At 37.6% G+C, this 20,070-nt stretch overlaps 1 protein-coding gene across 1 annotated transcript; it reads right to left on the bottom strand.

Annotated features, from left to right (window-relative positions):
• Positions 1 to 10,572: 10,572 nt before the first annotated feature.
• Positions 10,573 to 19,384, bottom strand: gnmt (glycine N-methyltransferase). The gene is made up of 6 exons (XM_031288580.2): positions 18,997 to 19,384; positions 15,934 to 16,061; positions 15,610 to 15,723; positions 15,205 to 15,347; positions 12,406 to 12,527; positions 10,573 to 10,778 (listed from the first exon to the last, which is right to left on the bottom strand). The coding sequence occupies exons 1-6, from the start codon at positions 19,203 to 19,205 to the stop codon at positions 10,607 to 10,609; spliced, it is 888 nt and encodes a 295-aa protein (XP_031144440.1). The 5' UTR covers positions 19,206 to 19,384; the 3' UTR covers positions 10,573 to 10,606.
• Positions 19,385 to 20,070: the final 686 nt, after the last annotated feature.

Below are 20,070 nucleotides of genomic sequence, written 5' to 3' on the forward strand. Positions count from 1 at the left end.
AATATTATTTCATCATTTATGTGCGGTAACTCCATCTCCATCTGATGAAGATACCGTAACCGTATGATACAGTTGAAAGCTGTTGGCTTGATTTGCCAGTTCAAGTTTAATACTGAGACACAAATTATGTGAAATGTTTAATACAAGCAGCTGAATAGGAACTTTGTCTACATAAAATACAGACTATTGATTTAAATCCCTTCCAGAATGCGTATATATATATATATATACGCATTCTGGAAGGGATTTACACAGTGTGTGTGTGTGTGTGTGTGTGTGTGTTTGTGTGTGAGAGTGAGTGTACATTTTCAATGCTTGTTTATTTTTTATATCTTGTGTTTTCCTGAACAGTGTGTGTGTGTGTATGTGTGTTCATTTTAATACTTGTTTATTTTACAATCTTGTGTTCAGATATATTAAGTCTGATCATACCAACATTTAAGACTCAGCCTGTGCATTATTAAAAAAGCTCCATATTGTCCCACAGTCTTTGAATGCACATTTTATTGTTATTATCATTATATTAACAGAAACAGAAATAAACATCACAAGTCATTGGGGGGCATATATCTTAAAGCCAAAGCAGTGTTCTTCATAATAAACACAACATAATTAATCAATGTTCTTAATAATACACACAAAAATGAGATTTCTGATCACTAGGGGGCGTCATAGCTTGGGGATTTGAGGACGCTTTACTTGTCCGGCAGATCGCAGGTTCGAATCCATACTCGAAATCGTCCAAACTCGAAATCGTCCATAAAGCACAGGGATATCACTTGAATATTGTTGTAGGCAAAAATATATCTGTTATTTCATTATTCTACATTTTCCCGTATTTTTCACTTGGGAGGTGGGGGGTGAGGGGGGCGGAAAGATTGGCTCCCTTCTATTGCGCAGCAAGCACTCTACCATTTCAGCCAATTCCCCTTTAAAGAATTGGACTAAAAGTCATGAAGGTCTTAGTATAGTATGTTGAAAAAAGTCATAATAAGTCATAGTATAGTATGTTGAAAAATGTCATAGTTTAGTATGTCGAAAAAAGTAAAAAAAAGTCAGAGTATAGTATGTTGAAAAAAGTCAGTATAGTATGTCCAAAAAAGTTAAAAAAAATATCGTACATAGTATGTCCAAAACATCAATAAAAAGTCAAAGCATAGTTGTCAAAAAAGTTATAAAAAGTCATAGTATTATATATCGAAAAAAGTCACAGTATATTATGTTGCAAAAAGTCATAAAAAAGTCATAGTATAGTCTGTCGAAAAAAAGTAAAAAAGTCATAGTATAGTATGTTGCAAAAAGTCATAAAAACGTCATAGTATAGTATGTTGAAAAAAGTTATTAAAAGTCATAGTGTAGTATGTTAAAAAAGGTCATTTAAAGTCAAAGTGTATAATGTCGAAAGAAGTCATTGTATAGTTTCTTCGAAAAAAGTCATACAAAAGTCACAGAGTACAGTATGTCGAAAAAATGATGAAAAAAGGTCATAGTATAGTATGTTGAAAAAAGTCATAATAAAGGCATAGTATAGTATGTTCCGAATCAGAATCAGAATCAGAATCAGAAAGGGTTTTATTGCCAAGTATGTTTTTTAACACATACAAGGAATTTGTTTTGGTGTTGTTGGTGCACGTCACACATTCTCTAAATGGAATATTAAAGAATATAAGTATAGGTATAAACAATATAAGTATTTGTATAAAAGTTGAAAAAAGTCATAGTATAGTATGTCGATAAAAGTCATAGTATAGTATGTCAAGAAAAGTGATAAAAAAGTAATTGTATAGTATGTAATAAAAAAATCATAGTATAGTATGTAATAAAAAAGGCATAAAAAGTCATAGTATAGTATGTTGAAAAAAGTAATAGTATAGTATGTCGAAAAAAGTAAAAAAAGTAATAGTATAGGATGTCGAAAAAAGTGATAAAAAAAGTCATAGTATAGTATGTCATAAAAGTGTTAAAAAAGTCATATTATAGTATATCGAAAAAAGTCATAGTAAAGAATGTCGATACAATTCATAGTATGTCAACAACAGTCATATTATAGCATGTTGAAAAAATATAAAAAAGTCATAGTATAGTACAGTATGTCGAAAAAAATCACAGTATAGTATGTCAAGAGAAGTGATAAAAAAGTAATTGTATAGTATGTAATAAAAAAAAGTCATAGTATAGTATGTAATAAAAACATCATAGTGTAGTATGAAAAAAAGTCATTAAAAAGTCATAGTATAGGATGTCGAAAAAAGGGATAAAGAAAGTCATAGTATAGTATGTCAAGAAAAGTGATAAAAAAGTCATATTATAGTATATCGAAAAAAGTCAATAATGTCAATACAATTTATAGTATAGTATGTCAATAATAGTCATATTATAGCATGTCGTAAAAATTATAAAGTCATAGTATAGTACATTATGTCATTTAAAGTCATAAAAAAGTCATAAAAAATAATAATATAGTACGACATAAAATGTCAAAAACATCATAGTAAAATCTTTTATGTAAAGTCATAAAAGATTCATAGTATAGTATGTCATAAAAACGTCATAGTGTAGTATGTCATAAAAATGTCACAGTTCAGTATGTCATAAAAAGTTATTGCATAGTATGTCATGAAAAAGTCAGAAAAGTAATAAAATAGTATATCATTAAATGTCATAAAAAGTCATTGTAAAGTATGTCATAAACGTCATATAAATGTCATAGTATAGCATGTCATAAAAAAGTCAAAAAAGTAATGACATTTTACAACGTAAAACGTCATAAAAACATCATAGTATAGTATGTCATAAAAGTCATAAAAAAGTTATAGTATTGTATGTCATAAAATGTCATGAAAAATAATAGCATAGTACGACATAAAATGTCATATAAACGTCGTATTATAGTATGTCATAAAAGTCATACTATAGTATGTCATAAAACGTCATAAAAAGTCAAAGTACAGTATTTTATAAAACTTCATAAAAAGTCATAGCATGTCATAAAAAGTCATGGAATAGTCACAGTAGCAATGGTGATTATTTCTAAAAAACACCTCACCAAAGGTAAAAGTTCCTCAGTGAACGCAGATGTCAACAATGCTGGAGGATCCACTATTAGTATTTTAGCATTAAGCCAGACCCAGCTTGTACTTGTTGGTGGTGTTCTTATTTATTTGCCAAACAGAAAATTATAAACTACACCACAAAGGATCCCATCAATCTTTTACCAGCATCCTTTGTTACTTTTTGTGTGACTAAAATGCTATCTTTGATCTTCTGACAACATAGCTCATTTACTGTTGCAGATTATTGCTTTGAAAGATCACAGAGAGATGGGCAAAATCACATAGTCCTCTTAATCAAAAATGCATTCTGAAATTCAGCTTAAGCTAAAATGAAGCCTCAGCAGTCTGAGTTTTCATCAAAGGTACACATTTCCTCTTTGAGCAACTATTCTACCACATCACCTCTGAAAGGAAACACTGTCCATGACAACACAACAAAGGATTTTGTCACTTTACTTCAGCTGCCTTTAGAGTAGATTTTTGGACGATATGAATGCTCTGACCAATAACTCGTTCACAGGGTATGTGAGTAGTATTTTAAGATAAACTTGAACTCCTTTAACCTCCTACCAAGCACAGGTATATGATTCATCCTGTGCAGTGTAATCGTCAATAGCAGCCTTGAGGAATATACAGTACTGCTAGTGTACACATGACCTGGTGCAAGTGCACACCTGTGTGTTTTTTATTACCATAACAAACATGTGCAAACATAAGTTAAGTTAAGAAGGTGCTTGAAGGTGCTTCATCTTTTGTTTTTTACCAATTTTAATAAAAATACTCATGGGTATGATATAACTTGGAAGTGAAGAGTCATCCTGTTCGAGCCTGCTATGTATTTAGGCATGTTCGTTTCATTTATGTTCCTGTTTATACACACAAGGAGATACAAACATATACACACAAGGAGATACAAATAATGAGTGGAGTGACAGTGGAGCTCAAAACCTTTACTGCTCTTACAAATCTGTCTCTGTATCCTTTAACATCTTTCAGATTGATTACAGTTTGAATTTGTTTTGTCCTCTTGCAATCCTTTTGTTATAAGTAAATCATATTGATTTATGTATGCTTCCATCTTCATGTGTGTGTGTGTTTGTGTGTGTGTGAGCTTATGAAACTGAGAGAAATTCAGCTATTTGCTTCAGGGCCTAAAACAAGCTAAGCGTTGTCCAGTAGCGGGCCTTCAGCCAGAGTTCCTTCACTCGCCAGGCTTTATTGTTCTTCAGGCCTTCTCTGCACAGCAGGAGGATGTTGTCTGTTTCTTGATTCTCATACTGGCCCCTCTCGACTGACACACACACACACACACACACACACACACACACACACACACACACACACACACACACACACACACACACACACACACACACACACACACACACACACATATCCACACAAACAAGCACAAGTACAGACAAACGCACACCATTCATGTGGGAAAGAATGGGCCCAGCCTGGATTAGGCTATTCCCCTGTGTAACACTAGACAAGGCATTCAATATCTCCAGCCTTCTCTGTCCAAACAGTGTCTTGGCACAGGCTGAGTGGAGGGCTGGAAAATCCCAGAGCTGCTGTTGAATTTTTGGTATGACCCACTGTTTTTTATTATAACAACTCTATAAATGCTTGCAGACCCTTAACTTGGCCTGTCCTGTTGAGGGGATTCAAGAAAGTCCCGTTACACAAACCCATTATGTACCCATCACTGCAAAGTGCACAGACATACAAGCAAGACTCAACAAACAAAGGTGAAGATACAACGGAACACACAAGCCATCTATTCTTTCACTGTGTCCACTTTTCTCATCAGGAGTCAAGCAGTGGCAGCTGGGAAAGAGACAGCTGGGACTTCTTAGTCTTGCTCCTCTGCCTCCACACACACGCACGCGCAGACGCACACAGACGCTCACACGCGCACACACACACACACACACACACACACACACACACACACACACACACACACATACACACAAACACGCATGCACGCACGCACACACGCACGCACACACACACACACACACACACACACATTGAAAAATGAGAGCCAGGCTTTTAGTACTAAGGAATCACATGTCACACACATAAAAACATCATTTCTCATGCGCCCTGGAAAGAAAACGATCAGTGATGTGGGAGGAAGAAATAAAAAGAAGGGAGATGGTGGGGGGAAAGAAAGCAGTTCAGTTGGTTTATAGCAAGCCATCAAGCTCAACAGTTTTTTTCCCCCTACATCTATTGTTTCTGCGAGCGCTGTGAGGCTAATAGAGGCTATCAAAGCACTCAGAGGCCCTCACCTTGTTGAAGTGTTTGCAGCCACTTAGCTCATGCTCTGATCAGTCACAGGAAGACAAATAAAAAGAGAAGTTCAAAAAAAAAAAAAAAAATCAGGATTTTAGTTTCTTCCCCCCTCCATATCCCCTCCCTATTCTTCCCCTACTTCTAACATCTGGAAAATCCTCATCTGGCAGCACACAGTGGAAGCAAGTGAAGCCAGTTAGATACTGTCTAACTTTTTTCCCCCCTCCTTTTCTTAGCTTTTTCTCTTTCAGCAGCTCTGGATTCCTCCGGCATCTTTTTCCACTCTTACTTCAACGGTTTCACCTCTTTACATGTCTTCAGAGTCCACCTCGCTTCTCTGTTGAAGTTTTTGTTGGGTGGTTTTGTTGGCAAAGATGTAGACGTTTTAATACTTCTTGTTTTGCACCTTCTATTCTTTTTCTCCAATGCCCTTTTCTATTTTAAGAAAGTCATCAAAGACATCCCTGTATTTTCCCTGTCTTCTCCTAGAACTCCTATTCAAACTACGTTGGTGAATTTTACTGGAAAATAATAGTAAGATAAACACATTTATACATACTGAAAAGAATAGTTTGACATTTTGGGAAATACTTTCATTCGCTTTCTTGCTGAGAGTTAGATGAGAAAATTGATACCACTCTTGGTTCAAGGAGAAGTATTGATCTACTTATATTATTATTAAATGTGGCAAGAAATCATGTATTTCCCATAATGTTGTACAATTCATTTAAAGCTGTATATGGCTGTAAATGTGAATCTAATATTCACTCTTTCAGCTCAAGAAAACAATATCTGGCTTTTTAGCTGCTAATTGTTGCTTAATTTAACATATTTCTTCTCCTCTCCGTAAAAAGCTCTTTAGTATAACCATTAATAATCCTAATTACTAATCTCCTTCTTTCCATCCAATCTGTCTCTCTCAACTTTTTCTGTTTTTGTTTGATTTGGCCAATGACGTGCTGTGAAAGCAATCCTCCCCAGTAAAGCCAGTCATGGTTGACCACTTTGACTCCCCTAACTGGAGCAAAGCAAAGCAGAGCAAGCCACATCTGGCAAACGGTTCTCACATCTGGTTTGTGTATCAGCTCCTTGCATGGCCGTCTACCACAAGTCTGATCGCATACCTCGAGAGACAGATGAGATGAGCTCCAGACGCTGCGCTCCAGGGAAGAGAAGCTGGATGACGGTGAGCAAGTTCATGTTCAGAGGACAGACAGAAAAATGGCAGGAAATGTCACTCACCGACAAAATGTCACACAAGGCAAGGCAAGGCAGCTTTATTTGTATAGCACATTTCAGCAACAGGGCAATTCATAGTGCTTTACATAAAACATTAAAGAGCAGTTAAAAACAATTAAAAAATTAAAAACAGATTAAGTACGAGAATAAAATTAACAGTAGTATTTTTTTACAGCAGTATAAGAAATTAACAATTAGGCAACATCAAAAAGAAATACACAGTGAAGAAGCTGTGTTTTATTGGGGCTAATAACTTTCTACTGTTCTTTGAATTTCTATTTGTTACAGCAGTGTGCAGAAAAGAGAGCTAGAAGGTGAAAACATTGCCTCTTTTAGGTTTACAAAAACCCACAAAAATACAGTCAGCTAAACTTGAAGGCCTTGGGTCTTTAAAGCAAGATATTGGTTTAGCAATCACAATACACATAATTGAGACCAGACCAGTGCCATTAAAAATAAATGAGACATTTAAAACTTTCTTAGATTAAGTTAAAGAATCACATTGGTATAATGATAAAATTTATCATGCAGAAAGACAAAAAGCAGAAGTTTACTAATGGAGTTTGATCTTCATCTGTGGGATTTGGACTGCGTTCCAATAGTTACATGTTATGTAATACCGCCCTCTTGTGTCCAATCTGTATTCTGCACTTAGCTGACAATTTAGGTAATAGGATCTAACATTGATGGAATAACATGGCAATAGGCCTTTTTCACATAATTTTGTTTTTTTTGCACCCGGCGCAGCACAGTGCAAAGCCCGACGCAAGTGTCTTTGCTATTTTAAGACCCTCCAGCGCCCACATCGTTTAAATAGCAAATGCACCTGCGCCCATCTTTGCGCCTATGGGCGTGCTGGTCTTACAGGGAGGTGTGTTCAGGTGCATTCTGGGTGTACAAGTTACTATGACTAACTTGAGGCAACGGGAAGTGATCGCGCCATTGACCAACAAAAACCTAGGCTTATGCACAGCGCGCGTGTACACACACACACACACACACAGGGAAGCGCAGCAGCACACAAACATGCAAAAGATTACAAATAAAAATATTACGGTGCAAATCCGCCATCATAATAGCAATGTGCCAAGGTACAAACGTGCCTGGCTTTTAAAGGGAATGGGAGAGGACACTCTGAGTGGTTTATTGCATGTTACGCCCAAAACACACCTATGACGCACGGACCCTTTTTTCCGCCGTTAAACTAGCAAAAGTGGATTCGTACATGCCCTAAATTACGCACCTGCGCCAGGCGCTTCATGCTGTGTGCTTAGATCGTTAAAATAGGGCCCACTTTTCACAGAAGGAAAAGCATAGGTGTAAATAATAACATTAATGATGGCTGAATTCCATTTAGCTGCTTTAATTGCAGGGTCCTGGTATCCTCCCTGTCACTCTAACAGAGCCATCTTAAGTTAACACTTTTCCTACCATGACAAGTCAAAATGTCTGCTGTGAAAAGGGTCTATTGCTGTCATATCGTGTCTCAATAATCTAGAGTACAATGTACAGTTTTAACCCGTTGCTTTGGCATAGTTGTTATATGAGAATTGTGATTGTGAAAACAGTGAGTGAAATTCTCGCATTTTGTGTTGCTTTCATGCAGAATTTAAATGTATAAGTACAAATAGCTTTACCTGACCCAGTGATACTGAGACAGCTCCTGGGATTTACATGGCTGTAATAAACTGCTTTTCTAAAAGAACTGTAACTCTCAGATTTGCTCATCAACATGTCCATTGTACTGTATAAACCCTCACATGCAAAAAATATATGAGCCAGCTGCCACAACCTTTCAAACATAAATGTTTACTTGGTTAATAAATCTGGTAGTACATTAAAATAAGGTATGATAACAGATGAATCTTCAAATTCGATCAATCAATTCATTGGAACATCGATTATGTCACAGAAACATGACACTGAAAATAAAAATGTGACAATCAGGTTACTTACTTAAAATATTTTTTTATTATTTCATGCAAAATAATTCCAATAATCCTTGTTCATTATAAAATGTTTACACTTTATTTTTAAGATCTGGCAACATGATAAGACTGTTGTGAACTCTCTACATAAACTTTCAAGGCCACTCAAACATCCAGCCATTCTTACCACATTCTGAACCTACTGTTGATCTCAATTACAAACTACTGCGTACCGTACATGTAGTTCTACAAGAGGCACTGGCACAACATTTGAATGCACAGTGCACTCCTGTTTAGGCAAACAGCAGGGGTAGTGATAATATTTGATTTCTCTCTGGTAGAGCTCCTTTCTCATTTCAGTGAAAAACACATTTTTAATTTGGTGTTGAAGCAAAATGTATTTGAACCTGGATAAAACCGCAAAAATAAATTATTCTTTCATCATGCGCCCCTCATTATTTGGCTAAACTCAATTATTTGAGACAATGTACTGTACAGCACAATTGAATAACAATCAGGTTTCTCGCACTTTTGAAGCAAAAATAATCCAAGATTGAGCAGAAAATAACACTTTTGAAATATATTTGGTTGATAACACAATTTTAAATACGGCTGGGTTTTCTATGCTATTACTGTAATGCAACTGTTTGTACACGTTTTAGTACACGCAACAATGACTATGAGTATTTCCGAAAACGATTCTGGTAGTAGTTTTGGATGAATCCTCAATAGGACTAAAAATGGCTGACTTTCATTCCTGGCCTGTTGTACATTAATTAGTGCCCAGAACATGTAAAGGCTGTTTTTAGCTCAAATAAAGTAAACGAATTGTACCGTGAAATAATAGAACCTAGAAACCAACCAAACAAAACTTAAATTGCTACAAAAAAAGGCAAATTACATTCAAATATTAGAAACCATTCTCTCAAGAGCAGGCTTTAGTGGAAATTTTCAGGTTCAGAGAGGTCAGAGGTTATGTAGCTCTGGAGTTGGAGGGGATTTGGTAAGAAGAACACTTTAGGATGAAGGAATGTTGATTGGATTGACAGTCCCACTGGTTTATCCTAAACAGGTTAACCAAGCCTTTTTAAGGTGTCAGGGTGATTCAAAATGTTCACTTCGCTCTGGTCTTATTTAAGTGACGTCCACCAAGGCGTGCAAGAATACTATTGAACATGTGGTGACAGCCACAACAGTAAGGCTAATGAATTAAAACTGCCATCATGCTGTGCCAGATTTGCCTAAATTTAAAGAAAGGCAGTTGACCAGAATGGGATCCACTTTTCGAGCTCAAAAATACAAGCAAAAGAACGGCTACCGTATTCACAAAAAAAGGATGCTTTATGTGTGCTTTTAAGACCCTTGTGGTAAACTTTTAAAATACAATTGTCTGGAATTGCACTTTGTACATTACTGGCAATTGATATCAAGTGTTCCATCATGAGAAATATCACTAATGTACAGCACCATGTTAAAACATGTTCATTGTGGTTATCGAAGTTCAGAAAGGCGGAAAGCAACGACGAAATGAGGTCAAGACAAAACTAAAGCAGCACACAGAAACATTAGGAAAATACCAGAGGGCAAAACAGTGGTCCGATAAATTTTGAATATATTTTTCAAATTAGCTTTGACCTTTCTAGAGTTTTAGGAACGCACTGTGTTTTAAGTTAAAAAGAGAGATCAGAATCAACCATTTGTTCCTGGAAGAGGCTTTAACATTTTAGCATACATAATTTAACAAACATTAGTGAAAATTAAAACTAATAGCAAGTTTGAATTATAACTTTCTTTCATAGCAAAAATCACTGATTATTACATTTTCTTATATAATGATAACAATGCCAGCTACTGGCATAGCCATTCTTGAATATGCCAACACTGGACACAAATGATTGCCAATATGCTTCTTTTCTAATTATTATTATTTTTCTTTTTACAAAGATCTAAAGTGAAATATTGTTTAAAACATATTCAAATAGAATTTCGCCCAAATCTGGAGGACAGTAGGAGCATGTTCAGACCTAAAAATGATTTTCTTAGCAGTGTGTGTGTGTGTGTGTGTGTAACAGGTTGCTCTTAGGCTGTCTTCTTACAGACATGGATGAAGTAGCACGGGGCCTGGCTCTGGCCAGGGACGTATGTCTTGAAATCTCCGTAGACGCTGTGCTCCATTTTTCCGTTGAAGGCCTCGGTCAGTAAAGCTTTGAAGCTCTCCAGACGATGAGGGTAGTAGGACAGACGGAATTTACTGGGGAGGCCAAAGAGAGCATTTGCACATTAGAATTCCTCCAACCACTCTTTAAAGGTTACTTTCTATTGTGTCTAACATCTCTGGTGAGAGAGACCTTTCTACCTTGACTGTAAGAGATTCTTCACGGTGAAAAAACAACCCAGACGGTGAGACAAATAACGAAAGCAAATAAACACTAGAGAATGCCTTTGAGGTAACTTTTTACTCAAAAGGGTCACACATCATCGTCATGATTATATTCTGACAGATGAATGTTTATAACGCCTGAAGAGTCAGTCATTTGATAAATCAAATGCAAAGTTGACACTGCTCTGAATATGCACCAAAAGGACAGGTATCAGAGCATTATCCGTCACAAATACTGCATGTCACGGCAGCTTTCATTATCAAACAAACCGTTTGTGAAGCTACACGTAAGAGATGGCATGATACTAGGTGACTTTGACAGCGGCTGTTATAAGGTGGTTATTACTGTGTCATTCATTTGCGTCCTGATCCTCATGATTACAGTTTGAAAGTGTAATTACTCTTTCACAAGTTTGTCTCACAGCACCTCTTTGCAGTTTTAAAATCCCTGTCAGGTAGTAATTGCTACTTCCAGCAGATCAATGTTCTCCCCAACACATTTTATTGTAGCCCTTGAATAAATAGTGGCAACTAGGGCAAAGCGGGAATTTATATAGAAAATGTCATCGACAGTGGCCATTCAAAGTACTTTAAAAATTGCATAAGAAATAAGAAAACTATAAGAAAGAAAGACACAATTTAAAAAAAGAGAAAGTTCAGACACATACCCTACTGAAACTTCCCTGCTATTAGCTTGAAAACTTCGATGCATGTCGTACCCCCCCCTCTAACTTTCCCTTAAAGGCTTAGTTAGGATTCACCAAAGTCACACAATAACACAAACAAACTAACCGATCGAGATCGCAGTAGACTAGCAATTCCCGTGTTCTGCCAGGTAAAATAACTGTTTTTGTCAAACTAGTCTGGTGGCTTTGTACGAAGCATAGATGAATATTAACGGCCTCAGTTCCCTGTTAGAAAGGGATGTCTGTGACAGCAAGGTAAAGCAGGGGAAATATTCTTAATATAGTGTACACTTCAGCTGATATTGACTTATTTAGGTGTGCCTTTTTCTTAGGTGGCTTAAATATGTTTTGCTGCTGATCCTGTCCACAGCAGCACATTGCTTAGCTTCTGTTATGGTACTCACAGTCGTCCAAACTGGGGACGTGCCGACTGCCATAAACTGTAGCTAACACACTGACTATGGATAAGTACCTCATACAACCCCACTTCAAAATATCCAAACAATCCCTTTAACTATCTCTGGATGTACTGTATGAGGCCATGCAAATTATTAAGGTAAGACTGCCTAATGTTAATACTAGATTTTTACAAGATTTTTGCATTTACTTTATGAAAAACTTTTCAAGAATTTAATTTGCTTCAGCAAAAACAGACATCAGTTTCTGGTTATTTCATCCATTAGTAAATACTCACTTGATTCTGCAAAATTTTTTTTACTATATTTAACATATCAAAACATAAAATTATATATACCATAAAAGAGGCTTTTCCCCGCCATATTGCCCTAGTAAGTAGCAAAGGGCTGACCTACCTGACGTCAGGAAGATTTTGAAGGGTGGCCTTGGGCACGTGGATGGTGTAGTCCAGAGTGATCATATGGGGCTTATTGTTGACCCACAGCACCGAAGTGGAGATGTCCTGAGTTAGATCACTCTGCAGCACAACACAAACACACACATTTATGACACATGTTTATCAGTATTAGGCACCAAAGATACTTGTCACAACCTTTCCTCTTTTCCTGAGTAGTGGCCAATAGTGAGCAGTGACTGAACAAAACCAGGAGGTAGCTCTTACTTTTATGGACTACATGGACTATGAGAGCAGACTTTGGGATTACAGAGGTATTAGAAGTGGATTTTGCTCTTGCACATGACTGTTGACATAGTATTTCTATTTAGGCCTTCCAGCTGGTTAGTTCCTATATTGGCTGGATTAAAGAATATGGAGCTTGTTTTGTGGAAAATAAATCAAATATGGCTCAATGCTGTTATGCTATTTCTATATTATATCTTTTGCCAATAAGATAGATAATACATTGCAGGATTGGTTGTTTAATTCAACTTTAGATGTCTGAAACTTCTTTATATACATCTTTAGATGTCTGAAACTTCTTTATATACATCTTTAGATGTCTGAAACTTCTTTATATACAATCTATGGTCTGAATCCAAACATACCGTATGTTGTCATTGTACTATACTCCATGCAAATAAATGCATTTTAGCTACAAAGTAGAAGCGACGCATCATTTTAAGCCACAGGAACACTCTTAACTTATTTTCTTACATCTTCCCAAATAGATTTCTTTTCCTCAGTACTCCTGACGTTATCGGTTTTTCTCCCCATTGCCAAACAAGCCGGCAATTCCGTGCACATTTCCTTCTGTTTCTCTTGGGGCCACTTTCAATGAAAAACCTCACAATATCCGGCAGGCTCTGGATAGAGATTTAGGTCTTAAACTCAGCTGCTGCTAAGATGGTGTAAAAAAAAAAAAAAACATTCTTAAACAATTTTCTGTCCAACTCCTTTTCACAAAGCAACGAAGAGTCAGAGATTTTGATTGTCTTTTTTTGTACCGTTCAGGCTGATGGCTTTGTTCTTCTTTAAGTAGCCTCTTACAAGTTTGTAATGAATGCATTTCACTTTTCTTGGGGAATCATTCCAAAAAGTAGCCTGTTCGTTCGACAGTTTGTTTCATATATAAGCGAATGAAATAAGCACATACATGGTCACTTTTACATGGTACTTTTGGCAACACTGTATTCGTAGATTCTTAGCATGTTACCATGGACTGGCACCAGGACACCCTAAAAAATAGCAACTTAAGGCCAACAGCACCATTTAAACTTTTTTTTAACTACATACAATTAATCTGTTCTTTACATAACATGTAATACACTGAAATAAACAAATACCCTTGCACTTTATTCAGTTTTAGTTTCTCCATGTAATGATGCTAACTTACACTGTTGGCCTGTGTGATGTGGTCAGCTGACCTGACTCCGCCAGATGGATTGCTTCGCATTTGCTCGGCATATCCATCTGGGAACTTTCTGTTGGAGAACTTTTGGGAAGGGGCGAAAATACTGGTTAGCTGATTGGATAAACCATCTGTCTATCACCACCTATGTTGGTGATAGATGGGCCAAATTAACCAATCAGATCAACAATATATAACTCTTGCCGAAACCAGTCGGGAGAAGAGGAAAAACATCTTTTCCTCAGAGAAAAGCCTCCATTGCCGTTTTTTGTTCTTCTTTCAATGAAGGAATACTTTCTAATTCGGATAAAACTTGCGCGATAGCTACGCTCATCTCATCCGTGGAAGCCACCATGTTGTTTAGACTGAACTTCTCGTTGCGTCAGCGTCGCACCTAAACCCGCCTCAAAACCAACGCTGATTGGACGGTTGTTTGGCGAACGGCTCCAAATTTTCTCTGTCTCAAGATGCCAGACTGATCTGCGAGTGGAAAACTGGAGCTCGCAAGACCAGGACGGTCTCACGAGGCTAGTGGTCAGCCACATGATTTCTCTGAAACACATGGAGCCACCAACTGATTCTTATTTCACAGCGTGGAGCTTTAATGTGAGGGATCCACCCATTTTACACATTCTGTGTTCCCAAGCAGGCTTCCCACCATCAAACACAGTCTGTTTGCTGGAGAATGTGACAAGACAGAAGAACAGCTACCAGGTAAGGGCACTTCAATTAGGGCTGCCCCCTCTTAGTTGATTGGTTGTTTTGGTCTTAGTCGATGAAGATTAGTCATTTCTTTATGCTTTTTCATGCTTTCATGCTCACGCATTGACAAAATCGATTTGAGTATTAGTTGACCAAGAATTTCTTTAGTCAAGTACAGCCCTACTGGAAATTGTATTAAAAATGATCCGACTCAATGGAACCACTTCAATGAAGAAGATGTTTCATGCTAAGCAGGTAGGTGACAGTTCCGACAACATCCATAAACCAAAATTGAAGGCAGTTGTAGATGTTGATGGTCCTTTCATGAAGAGTCAGAAACGTTTAGTTTTACGCACATAAACTACAGTGACTGTGTGTTGGGCCATAAAACGGATGATCTACACTCAATAATGCCAGAATGCATTGTTTGTAGACGAAGATGGAGGATGAAGCTGCTACTGGTAAAATTACTGAAATGCGTATACAGGGAATAAGGTTGGATGAGTTACAAAATTATCCATCTACATGTGCCCCCCCCCTTCTCCTTTCATGTCTTCAGCTGTCCTCTCAAATAAAAGGCCTAAAGTTTCAAAAGAACAAACAAACAAAAAAAAAAAACATTCCTAACTCCATTAAGTTTAGTACCTTATAGTAGATATTTTTGCCTTGTGGCGCCCGGCCGGTCTCCAGGATGTAGTCGTAATTACGGTGGTCAATGATGAGGATCCCACCTGGTCTGACCATACTGGCAATGTTCTGAAGGGCCAACTTTTGATCACTCTGGTCCCCTTAAGGCAATAACATGATCACCATCAACAGAATGACCTATAATTAAATCACATTGTTTGAATAAAAGATTATGTTATTGGCTTGCAGGATAGATTATGTTTGGTTGGAGATGATCCGAAATGAATCCCATATATATTTATAAATGTGTTTTTGACATTAAAGCATGTAAACATGTTCTAGTAGAAACCCAAAACACAAGTATGAACCTCAAAAGTTTACGAACCTTTAAGTAATGGCTCTGTCCCTTTATGTTTCACGTACCTTTAAAGTCTGGTAAGTGGGCAAATGAGTTGCCGAGGCAGATAACAGCATCAAAGCCAGCTCCTGGTTTCTGAATATCCTCTGGTAATGTCAACCAGTTGGCCTCTTCAATCACTGAGGACAAGAGAAGGGCCAAGGAGTTAAACATGAAGAGGAAAACATGAGGATGTCACCTGATGAACATTGCAGCAATTTGATTTGACATAACCTAAAAGATCATGCTCAGTTTATCCAATAAAGACTTTAAGCTTTAAGGAACTTTTTAAGTGTTCTGAACATTTAAACATGACAATTCAATCCTAACAAAATAATAAAATGCCGTACCCCACTGGTCAAAAGCTTGTTCTTTTCTTCTCTCCCATCTTGACTTCAGCGCATACTTGAGCATTTTGTCGCTGGCATCCACGCTCACCATTTTAAAGCCCTCTTCCACCAACATGATGGAGTCAACTCTACAAAATAAAACACACGCTCTGTAAATACAGATACAGTTATGTATACAAACAACAGCTTAATCTCACAAGTTCTGCTAATAACACACTTTATTGTGTACTATAGCAGAGTGTGACAATGGTGATTTCATTGACTTTATCTATTAGACTAATGCCGTTTTTTCCATTACATGGTACCTGCTCGACTCACCTCGACTATACTCGCATTTTTTGGTTTTCCATTATGAAAAAAAGTACCTGGTAACTGCTAACAGGTACTTTTTTTAGTACCAAGCGAGCTGAGGCGATACCAAAAGGTGACGTGAAAACCTGCAGACTACTGATTGGTCAGAGAGAATCGTCACTAATCACTGCGTCATCATTGCTAGCGACAGATGGGGGTATCCTGAACAAACCTGCCATTTTTAAATTGTTTAGCCAGCAGTGTTTTTTTTTTTGCAAAAACAACACACCTTCGACGTTCTGTGTGTGTGTGAGACGCGTTAGGTCACGGCAGTTTCCTGCGGCGTCGCTATGACGACCAGCCACGCTCGCCTCACGCATGAGGCAGCACTAAATCTGCAATGGAAAAAGGAGGACGGGGCACTGCGACCGAGTCAAGTCGAGCAGGTACCATATAATGGAAAAACAGTATAACATTGACAAGTGACAACAGAAAGAACCTTTGCTCATCCTCAAACAGCAATGCAGTTTGTTAGTAATATCATCATGCAATAACTTAATGTTTTACAGGTATAAAGAGATGGTTGATATTTGATAGTAGCTCCTCATGCTTAGAAAGCCTGGCAGAACAACATGAACCCAGGCCAAAACACAGTCTGAACTGAGGCTGTTGAGTCTTGTTTGGACAGTCCTTGCACTGAAGTGTCTTGAGCGATTATAACTCTTTTCAAATAGTAACTAGTTGTTAAACAATATGCATGAGTTCAAAAAATTCAAACAACGGAATCAAATTGATGTGCAGTTCATGTTAAAGAGCAACTCAGGAGCAAGACTCATTGTACTTTTTATTAAACAGTTTTTGTCAAAATGTTGGCACAAGAAACAACAGTATTAACTAAACTGCAATCATTAAGAACAACTGGGTAACTGCAAGATAGTACACAATGGTATAAAAATATATTTAAAAAATACAAAAACCACAACAGTCTTTATGCAGGGAGACCAAGCAAACCAACAGTAAGAATGCAGATTTGTAGCTGAAATCCAACCTCGTCCTTGAGTTTAAGGCAACATTTTTTACAAGCTTTGGTTCACTTGCAATTACGCAACATAAATCTCAGACAAAACAAAAGCAAAAAAATCTTCTACGGTTCAGATCAAGGTCATTTATCTGCAACTCATGATGATTGGATCCTTAATTGAAAGCATGATCTACAGCTTCTTCTGCTCTTGCATAAGTCACTGCTAGCTCTGATGGCACAACAACTGGAGAGCCTGGCATCACAGGCACATTTAGACAGCCAAAAATAGTGAGGCCATTTGTTGACCTCATTCCACTGTGAGCATGTTTACATCGCCCGAGATGGTTGCGGTGCTGAGACACACTTCTACTATTGAATAGGGTCAGAGTCGGTGTGTTAAATTCTTCCATACTAGATCACAGCAGCCATATGTAAGATATGAAGCTGTACTATGTCTATTTTAGAAAATTCATGAAAATTATGAGGGTGTTATGATAAAGATGATTACCTCTGTGAAGTGGCTATCATGATGGTTTTAAGTGATCAAGAAAATACATTTCAGCAGCCCATTTTACAGATGGTTTAACTAAACCGATAGATCACTGAGTGGATGTTTGTTTAGTGTAAAATCCAGTTGTACAATACATCATTAAATTACAAAATAAATAATAATATTGCATCTCCTGCACAACTTCTCCCAGACAGAAAGACCAATTGAGGTGAATTGAGGGACTACACAGACAGGTTATAGTATGCTGTTTTCTTGTTGAGTTCAGCCAATGGCCTTGGTGCTGTTCTGTATCAGCAAAGGTACTCAGACTGCATGGAACCAGTCAAAACTCCCTGCAGCAAACCATGTCCAGTTCATCACCCACTGAACCCTACATCTGCTATCACACACAAGTCAAATTCAGCAGCTAGCTTCCACTTACACAAACAGTACATCTCCCATTCAGCAACCCCAATGTTGATCATGTGCTTCAAATGTGGGTAGGCCTAACTGGTGTAAAAGGCAGAAAATGTATAGGCTACTTATCTTCACAACACGTGTATCTTGAGGCTTTTGTTCAGGCCATATAAGCCTTCTTAGTTGTAACATAAAAAGACTTTCAATCAACATGACTCAGCTCATGGTACCAGACTGCTGCCGAAAGCAGGAACTGGCACAGTGGCTGGTGCAACTCTGCACTTTCATTCATCACTCTCTGGCCTAATCCGGATCCGGATTTTGTCTAGAATTAAAGGGGTCACCGAGTTGAAAATCCTGGAAAGTCAAACTAACTGGATAACTATAGATAATCTCACTTATTATAGAAGCAATATTGGCATGTTTAATACTTTTACATATCGAATTAGCTGAACCTAAAATTGACTCTTTTATGCAGGTGTAAATCGTGTATTTGCCTATGACTCTATCAAGCACAAGAAACAAAGAAGGTAAAGAACAATATCTCTTATGTTACCACAGTTGCTAACGTTACACATCAAAATATGCTGTAACTGGAGGAAGTGAACTGAAATGATGAATATGCATTTAAATAATGTAGACTTGATGTATTGGGCTAATGCCGAATTAAAGATTAGGTTGTGCAAATATATAAACGCCATACATGTCTTCACTGGGGGTGTTACGTTTGCAGATATACAAGGGTATGCATTAAATTGAACAAATTTTTAATAGAGTTTGGTGAAACGTTCACCGCCACACCAGCCCTAACTTAAACCCTTCTCAAACGTCGGTCTGACATTACCCTGTTCCGCAGGCTACATCCAGCACTCTCTGCACCCCTTGCTCTTTCAGCAAAGACACCACCCAGCTTTTGTATTCCTGCGTCCTACTCTGCGTGTCTCCGATGTACAGCTCCCAGACTTTCGCTGCTTTGCCGTCGGCATACTGGTCAGGAAGACCCTCGGCGGCCACACCGAGAGAGCGGGTCCTAAACACGCTGTCGACCGACATGCTGCTGCTTTATTGAGTGTTGAGTGTTGAGCTTACTCAGCAAACGAATGAGGTATTCAGCAACCTGACTGCTCTAAATATGTCTGAAAACGAGCTGTTCTCTATTCTCTCCACATGCTAGCTCAAATCCAGGTTGCTATTATTTATATGAGCAACAAAGGTGGGGCAAACTTTAACCCAATGACACTGTTATGAACTGACGCCTACTTTCTGATAGGACGAAGCAAAAAGGAGACCGACAGCCCCTACTTCCGTGTTTACGTTAGTAGACGTCCTTGACGTGGAAGTTAATGAATTTCTTACCCTAAAATAACCTCCCAGGATCAGTTATATATGCTGCATTTTAAAGTAACGCACACCTGCGTAAATCTATACTTTAGGTGTTTGGGTTAACTATATGTTTGAGAATTCGGACTTTAACAAGATTATAACAAAATTAGCAGAAATATAAGATTTATTTGCAATTCGATGTCACAACAGAATGCGGTAGCCTGCATGAACTCATGAAAAGGGATACTATCTGAAACAAAACATGCATAAAATCAAATTAAGAATAAAAGCAAAGCAACATAAATGTAGGCAAACTATCATTTTCTTAAAGGGTGTCTGCCACACATACAAAACTTTTTTTTCTTGTTTACCTCCTAACAAGGCAACTCCTCCTGTTTTGATTGGCTGCTTTATGTAAGCTCACAAATGTACTGTATTATAGGCTACTGGCAGAGGTGAGGTTTTGTCAAACACAACTGGTCATACAGGTTAGGTTTGTACCACCCAGTCTTAGCAACACTGCAGTCCAACTTTAAAATATGCTCTGTTAGTCACATTATATTAGCTGTCACCACTGATCTTTGCCCACATGTTT

Source organism: Sander lucioperca, chromosome 18, assembly GCF_008315115.2.
Source record: "Sander lucioperca isolate FBNREF2018 chromosome 18, SLUC_FBN_1.2, whole genome shotgun sequence".
NCBI classification, from domain to species: Eukaryota; Metazoa; Chordata; class Actinopteri; order Perciformes; family Percidae; genus Sander; species Sander lucioperca.

What these genes read in the sequence shown, in the direction of transcription:
- gnmt (XM_031288580.2), bottom strand. Translation starts at nt 19,205, where the DNA reads ATGTCGGTCGACAGCGTGTTTAGGACCCGCTCTCTCGGTGTGGCCGCC. An exon ending in CCACTTACCAGACTTTAAAG is followed by an intron (nt 15,348 to 15,609) that starts GTACGTGAAACA and finishes TATTGCCTTAAG; the next exon opens with GGGACCAGAGTGATCAAAAG. An exon ending in GCAAAAATATCTACTATAAG is followed by an intron (nt 12,528 to 15,204) that starts GTACTAAACTTA and finishes GTTGTGCTGCAG; the next exon opens with AGTGATCTAACTCAGGACAT.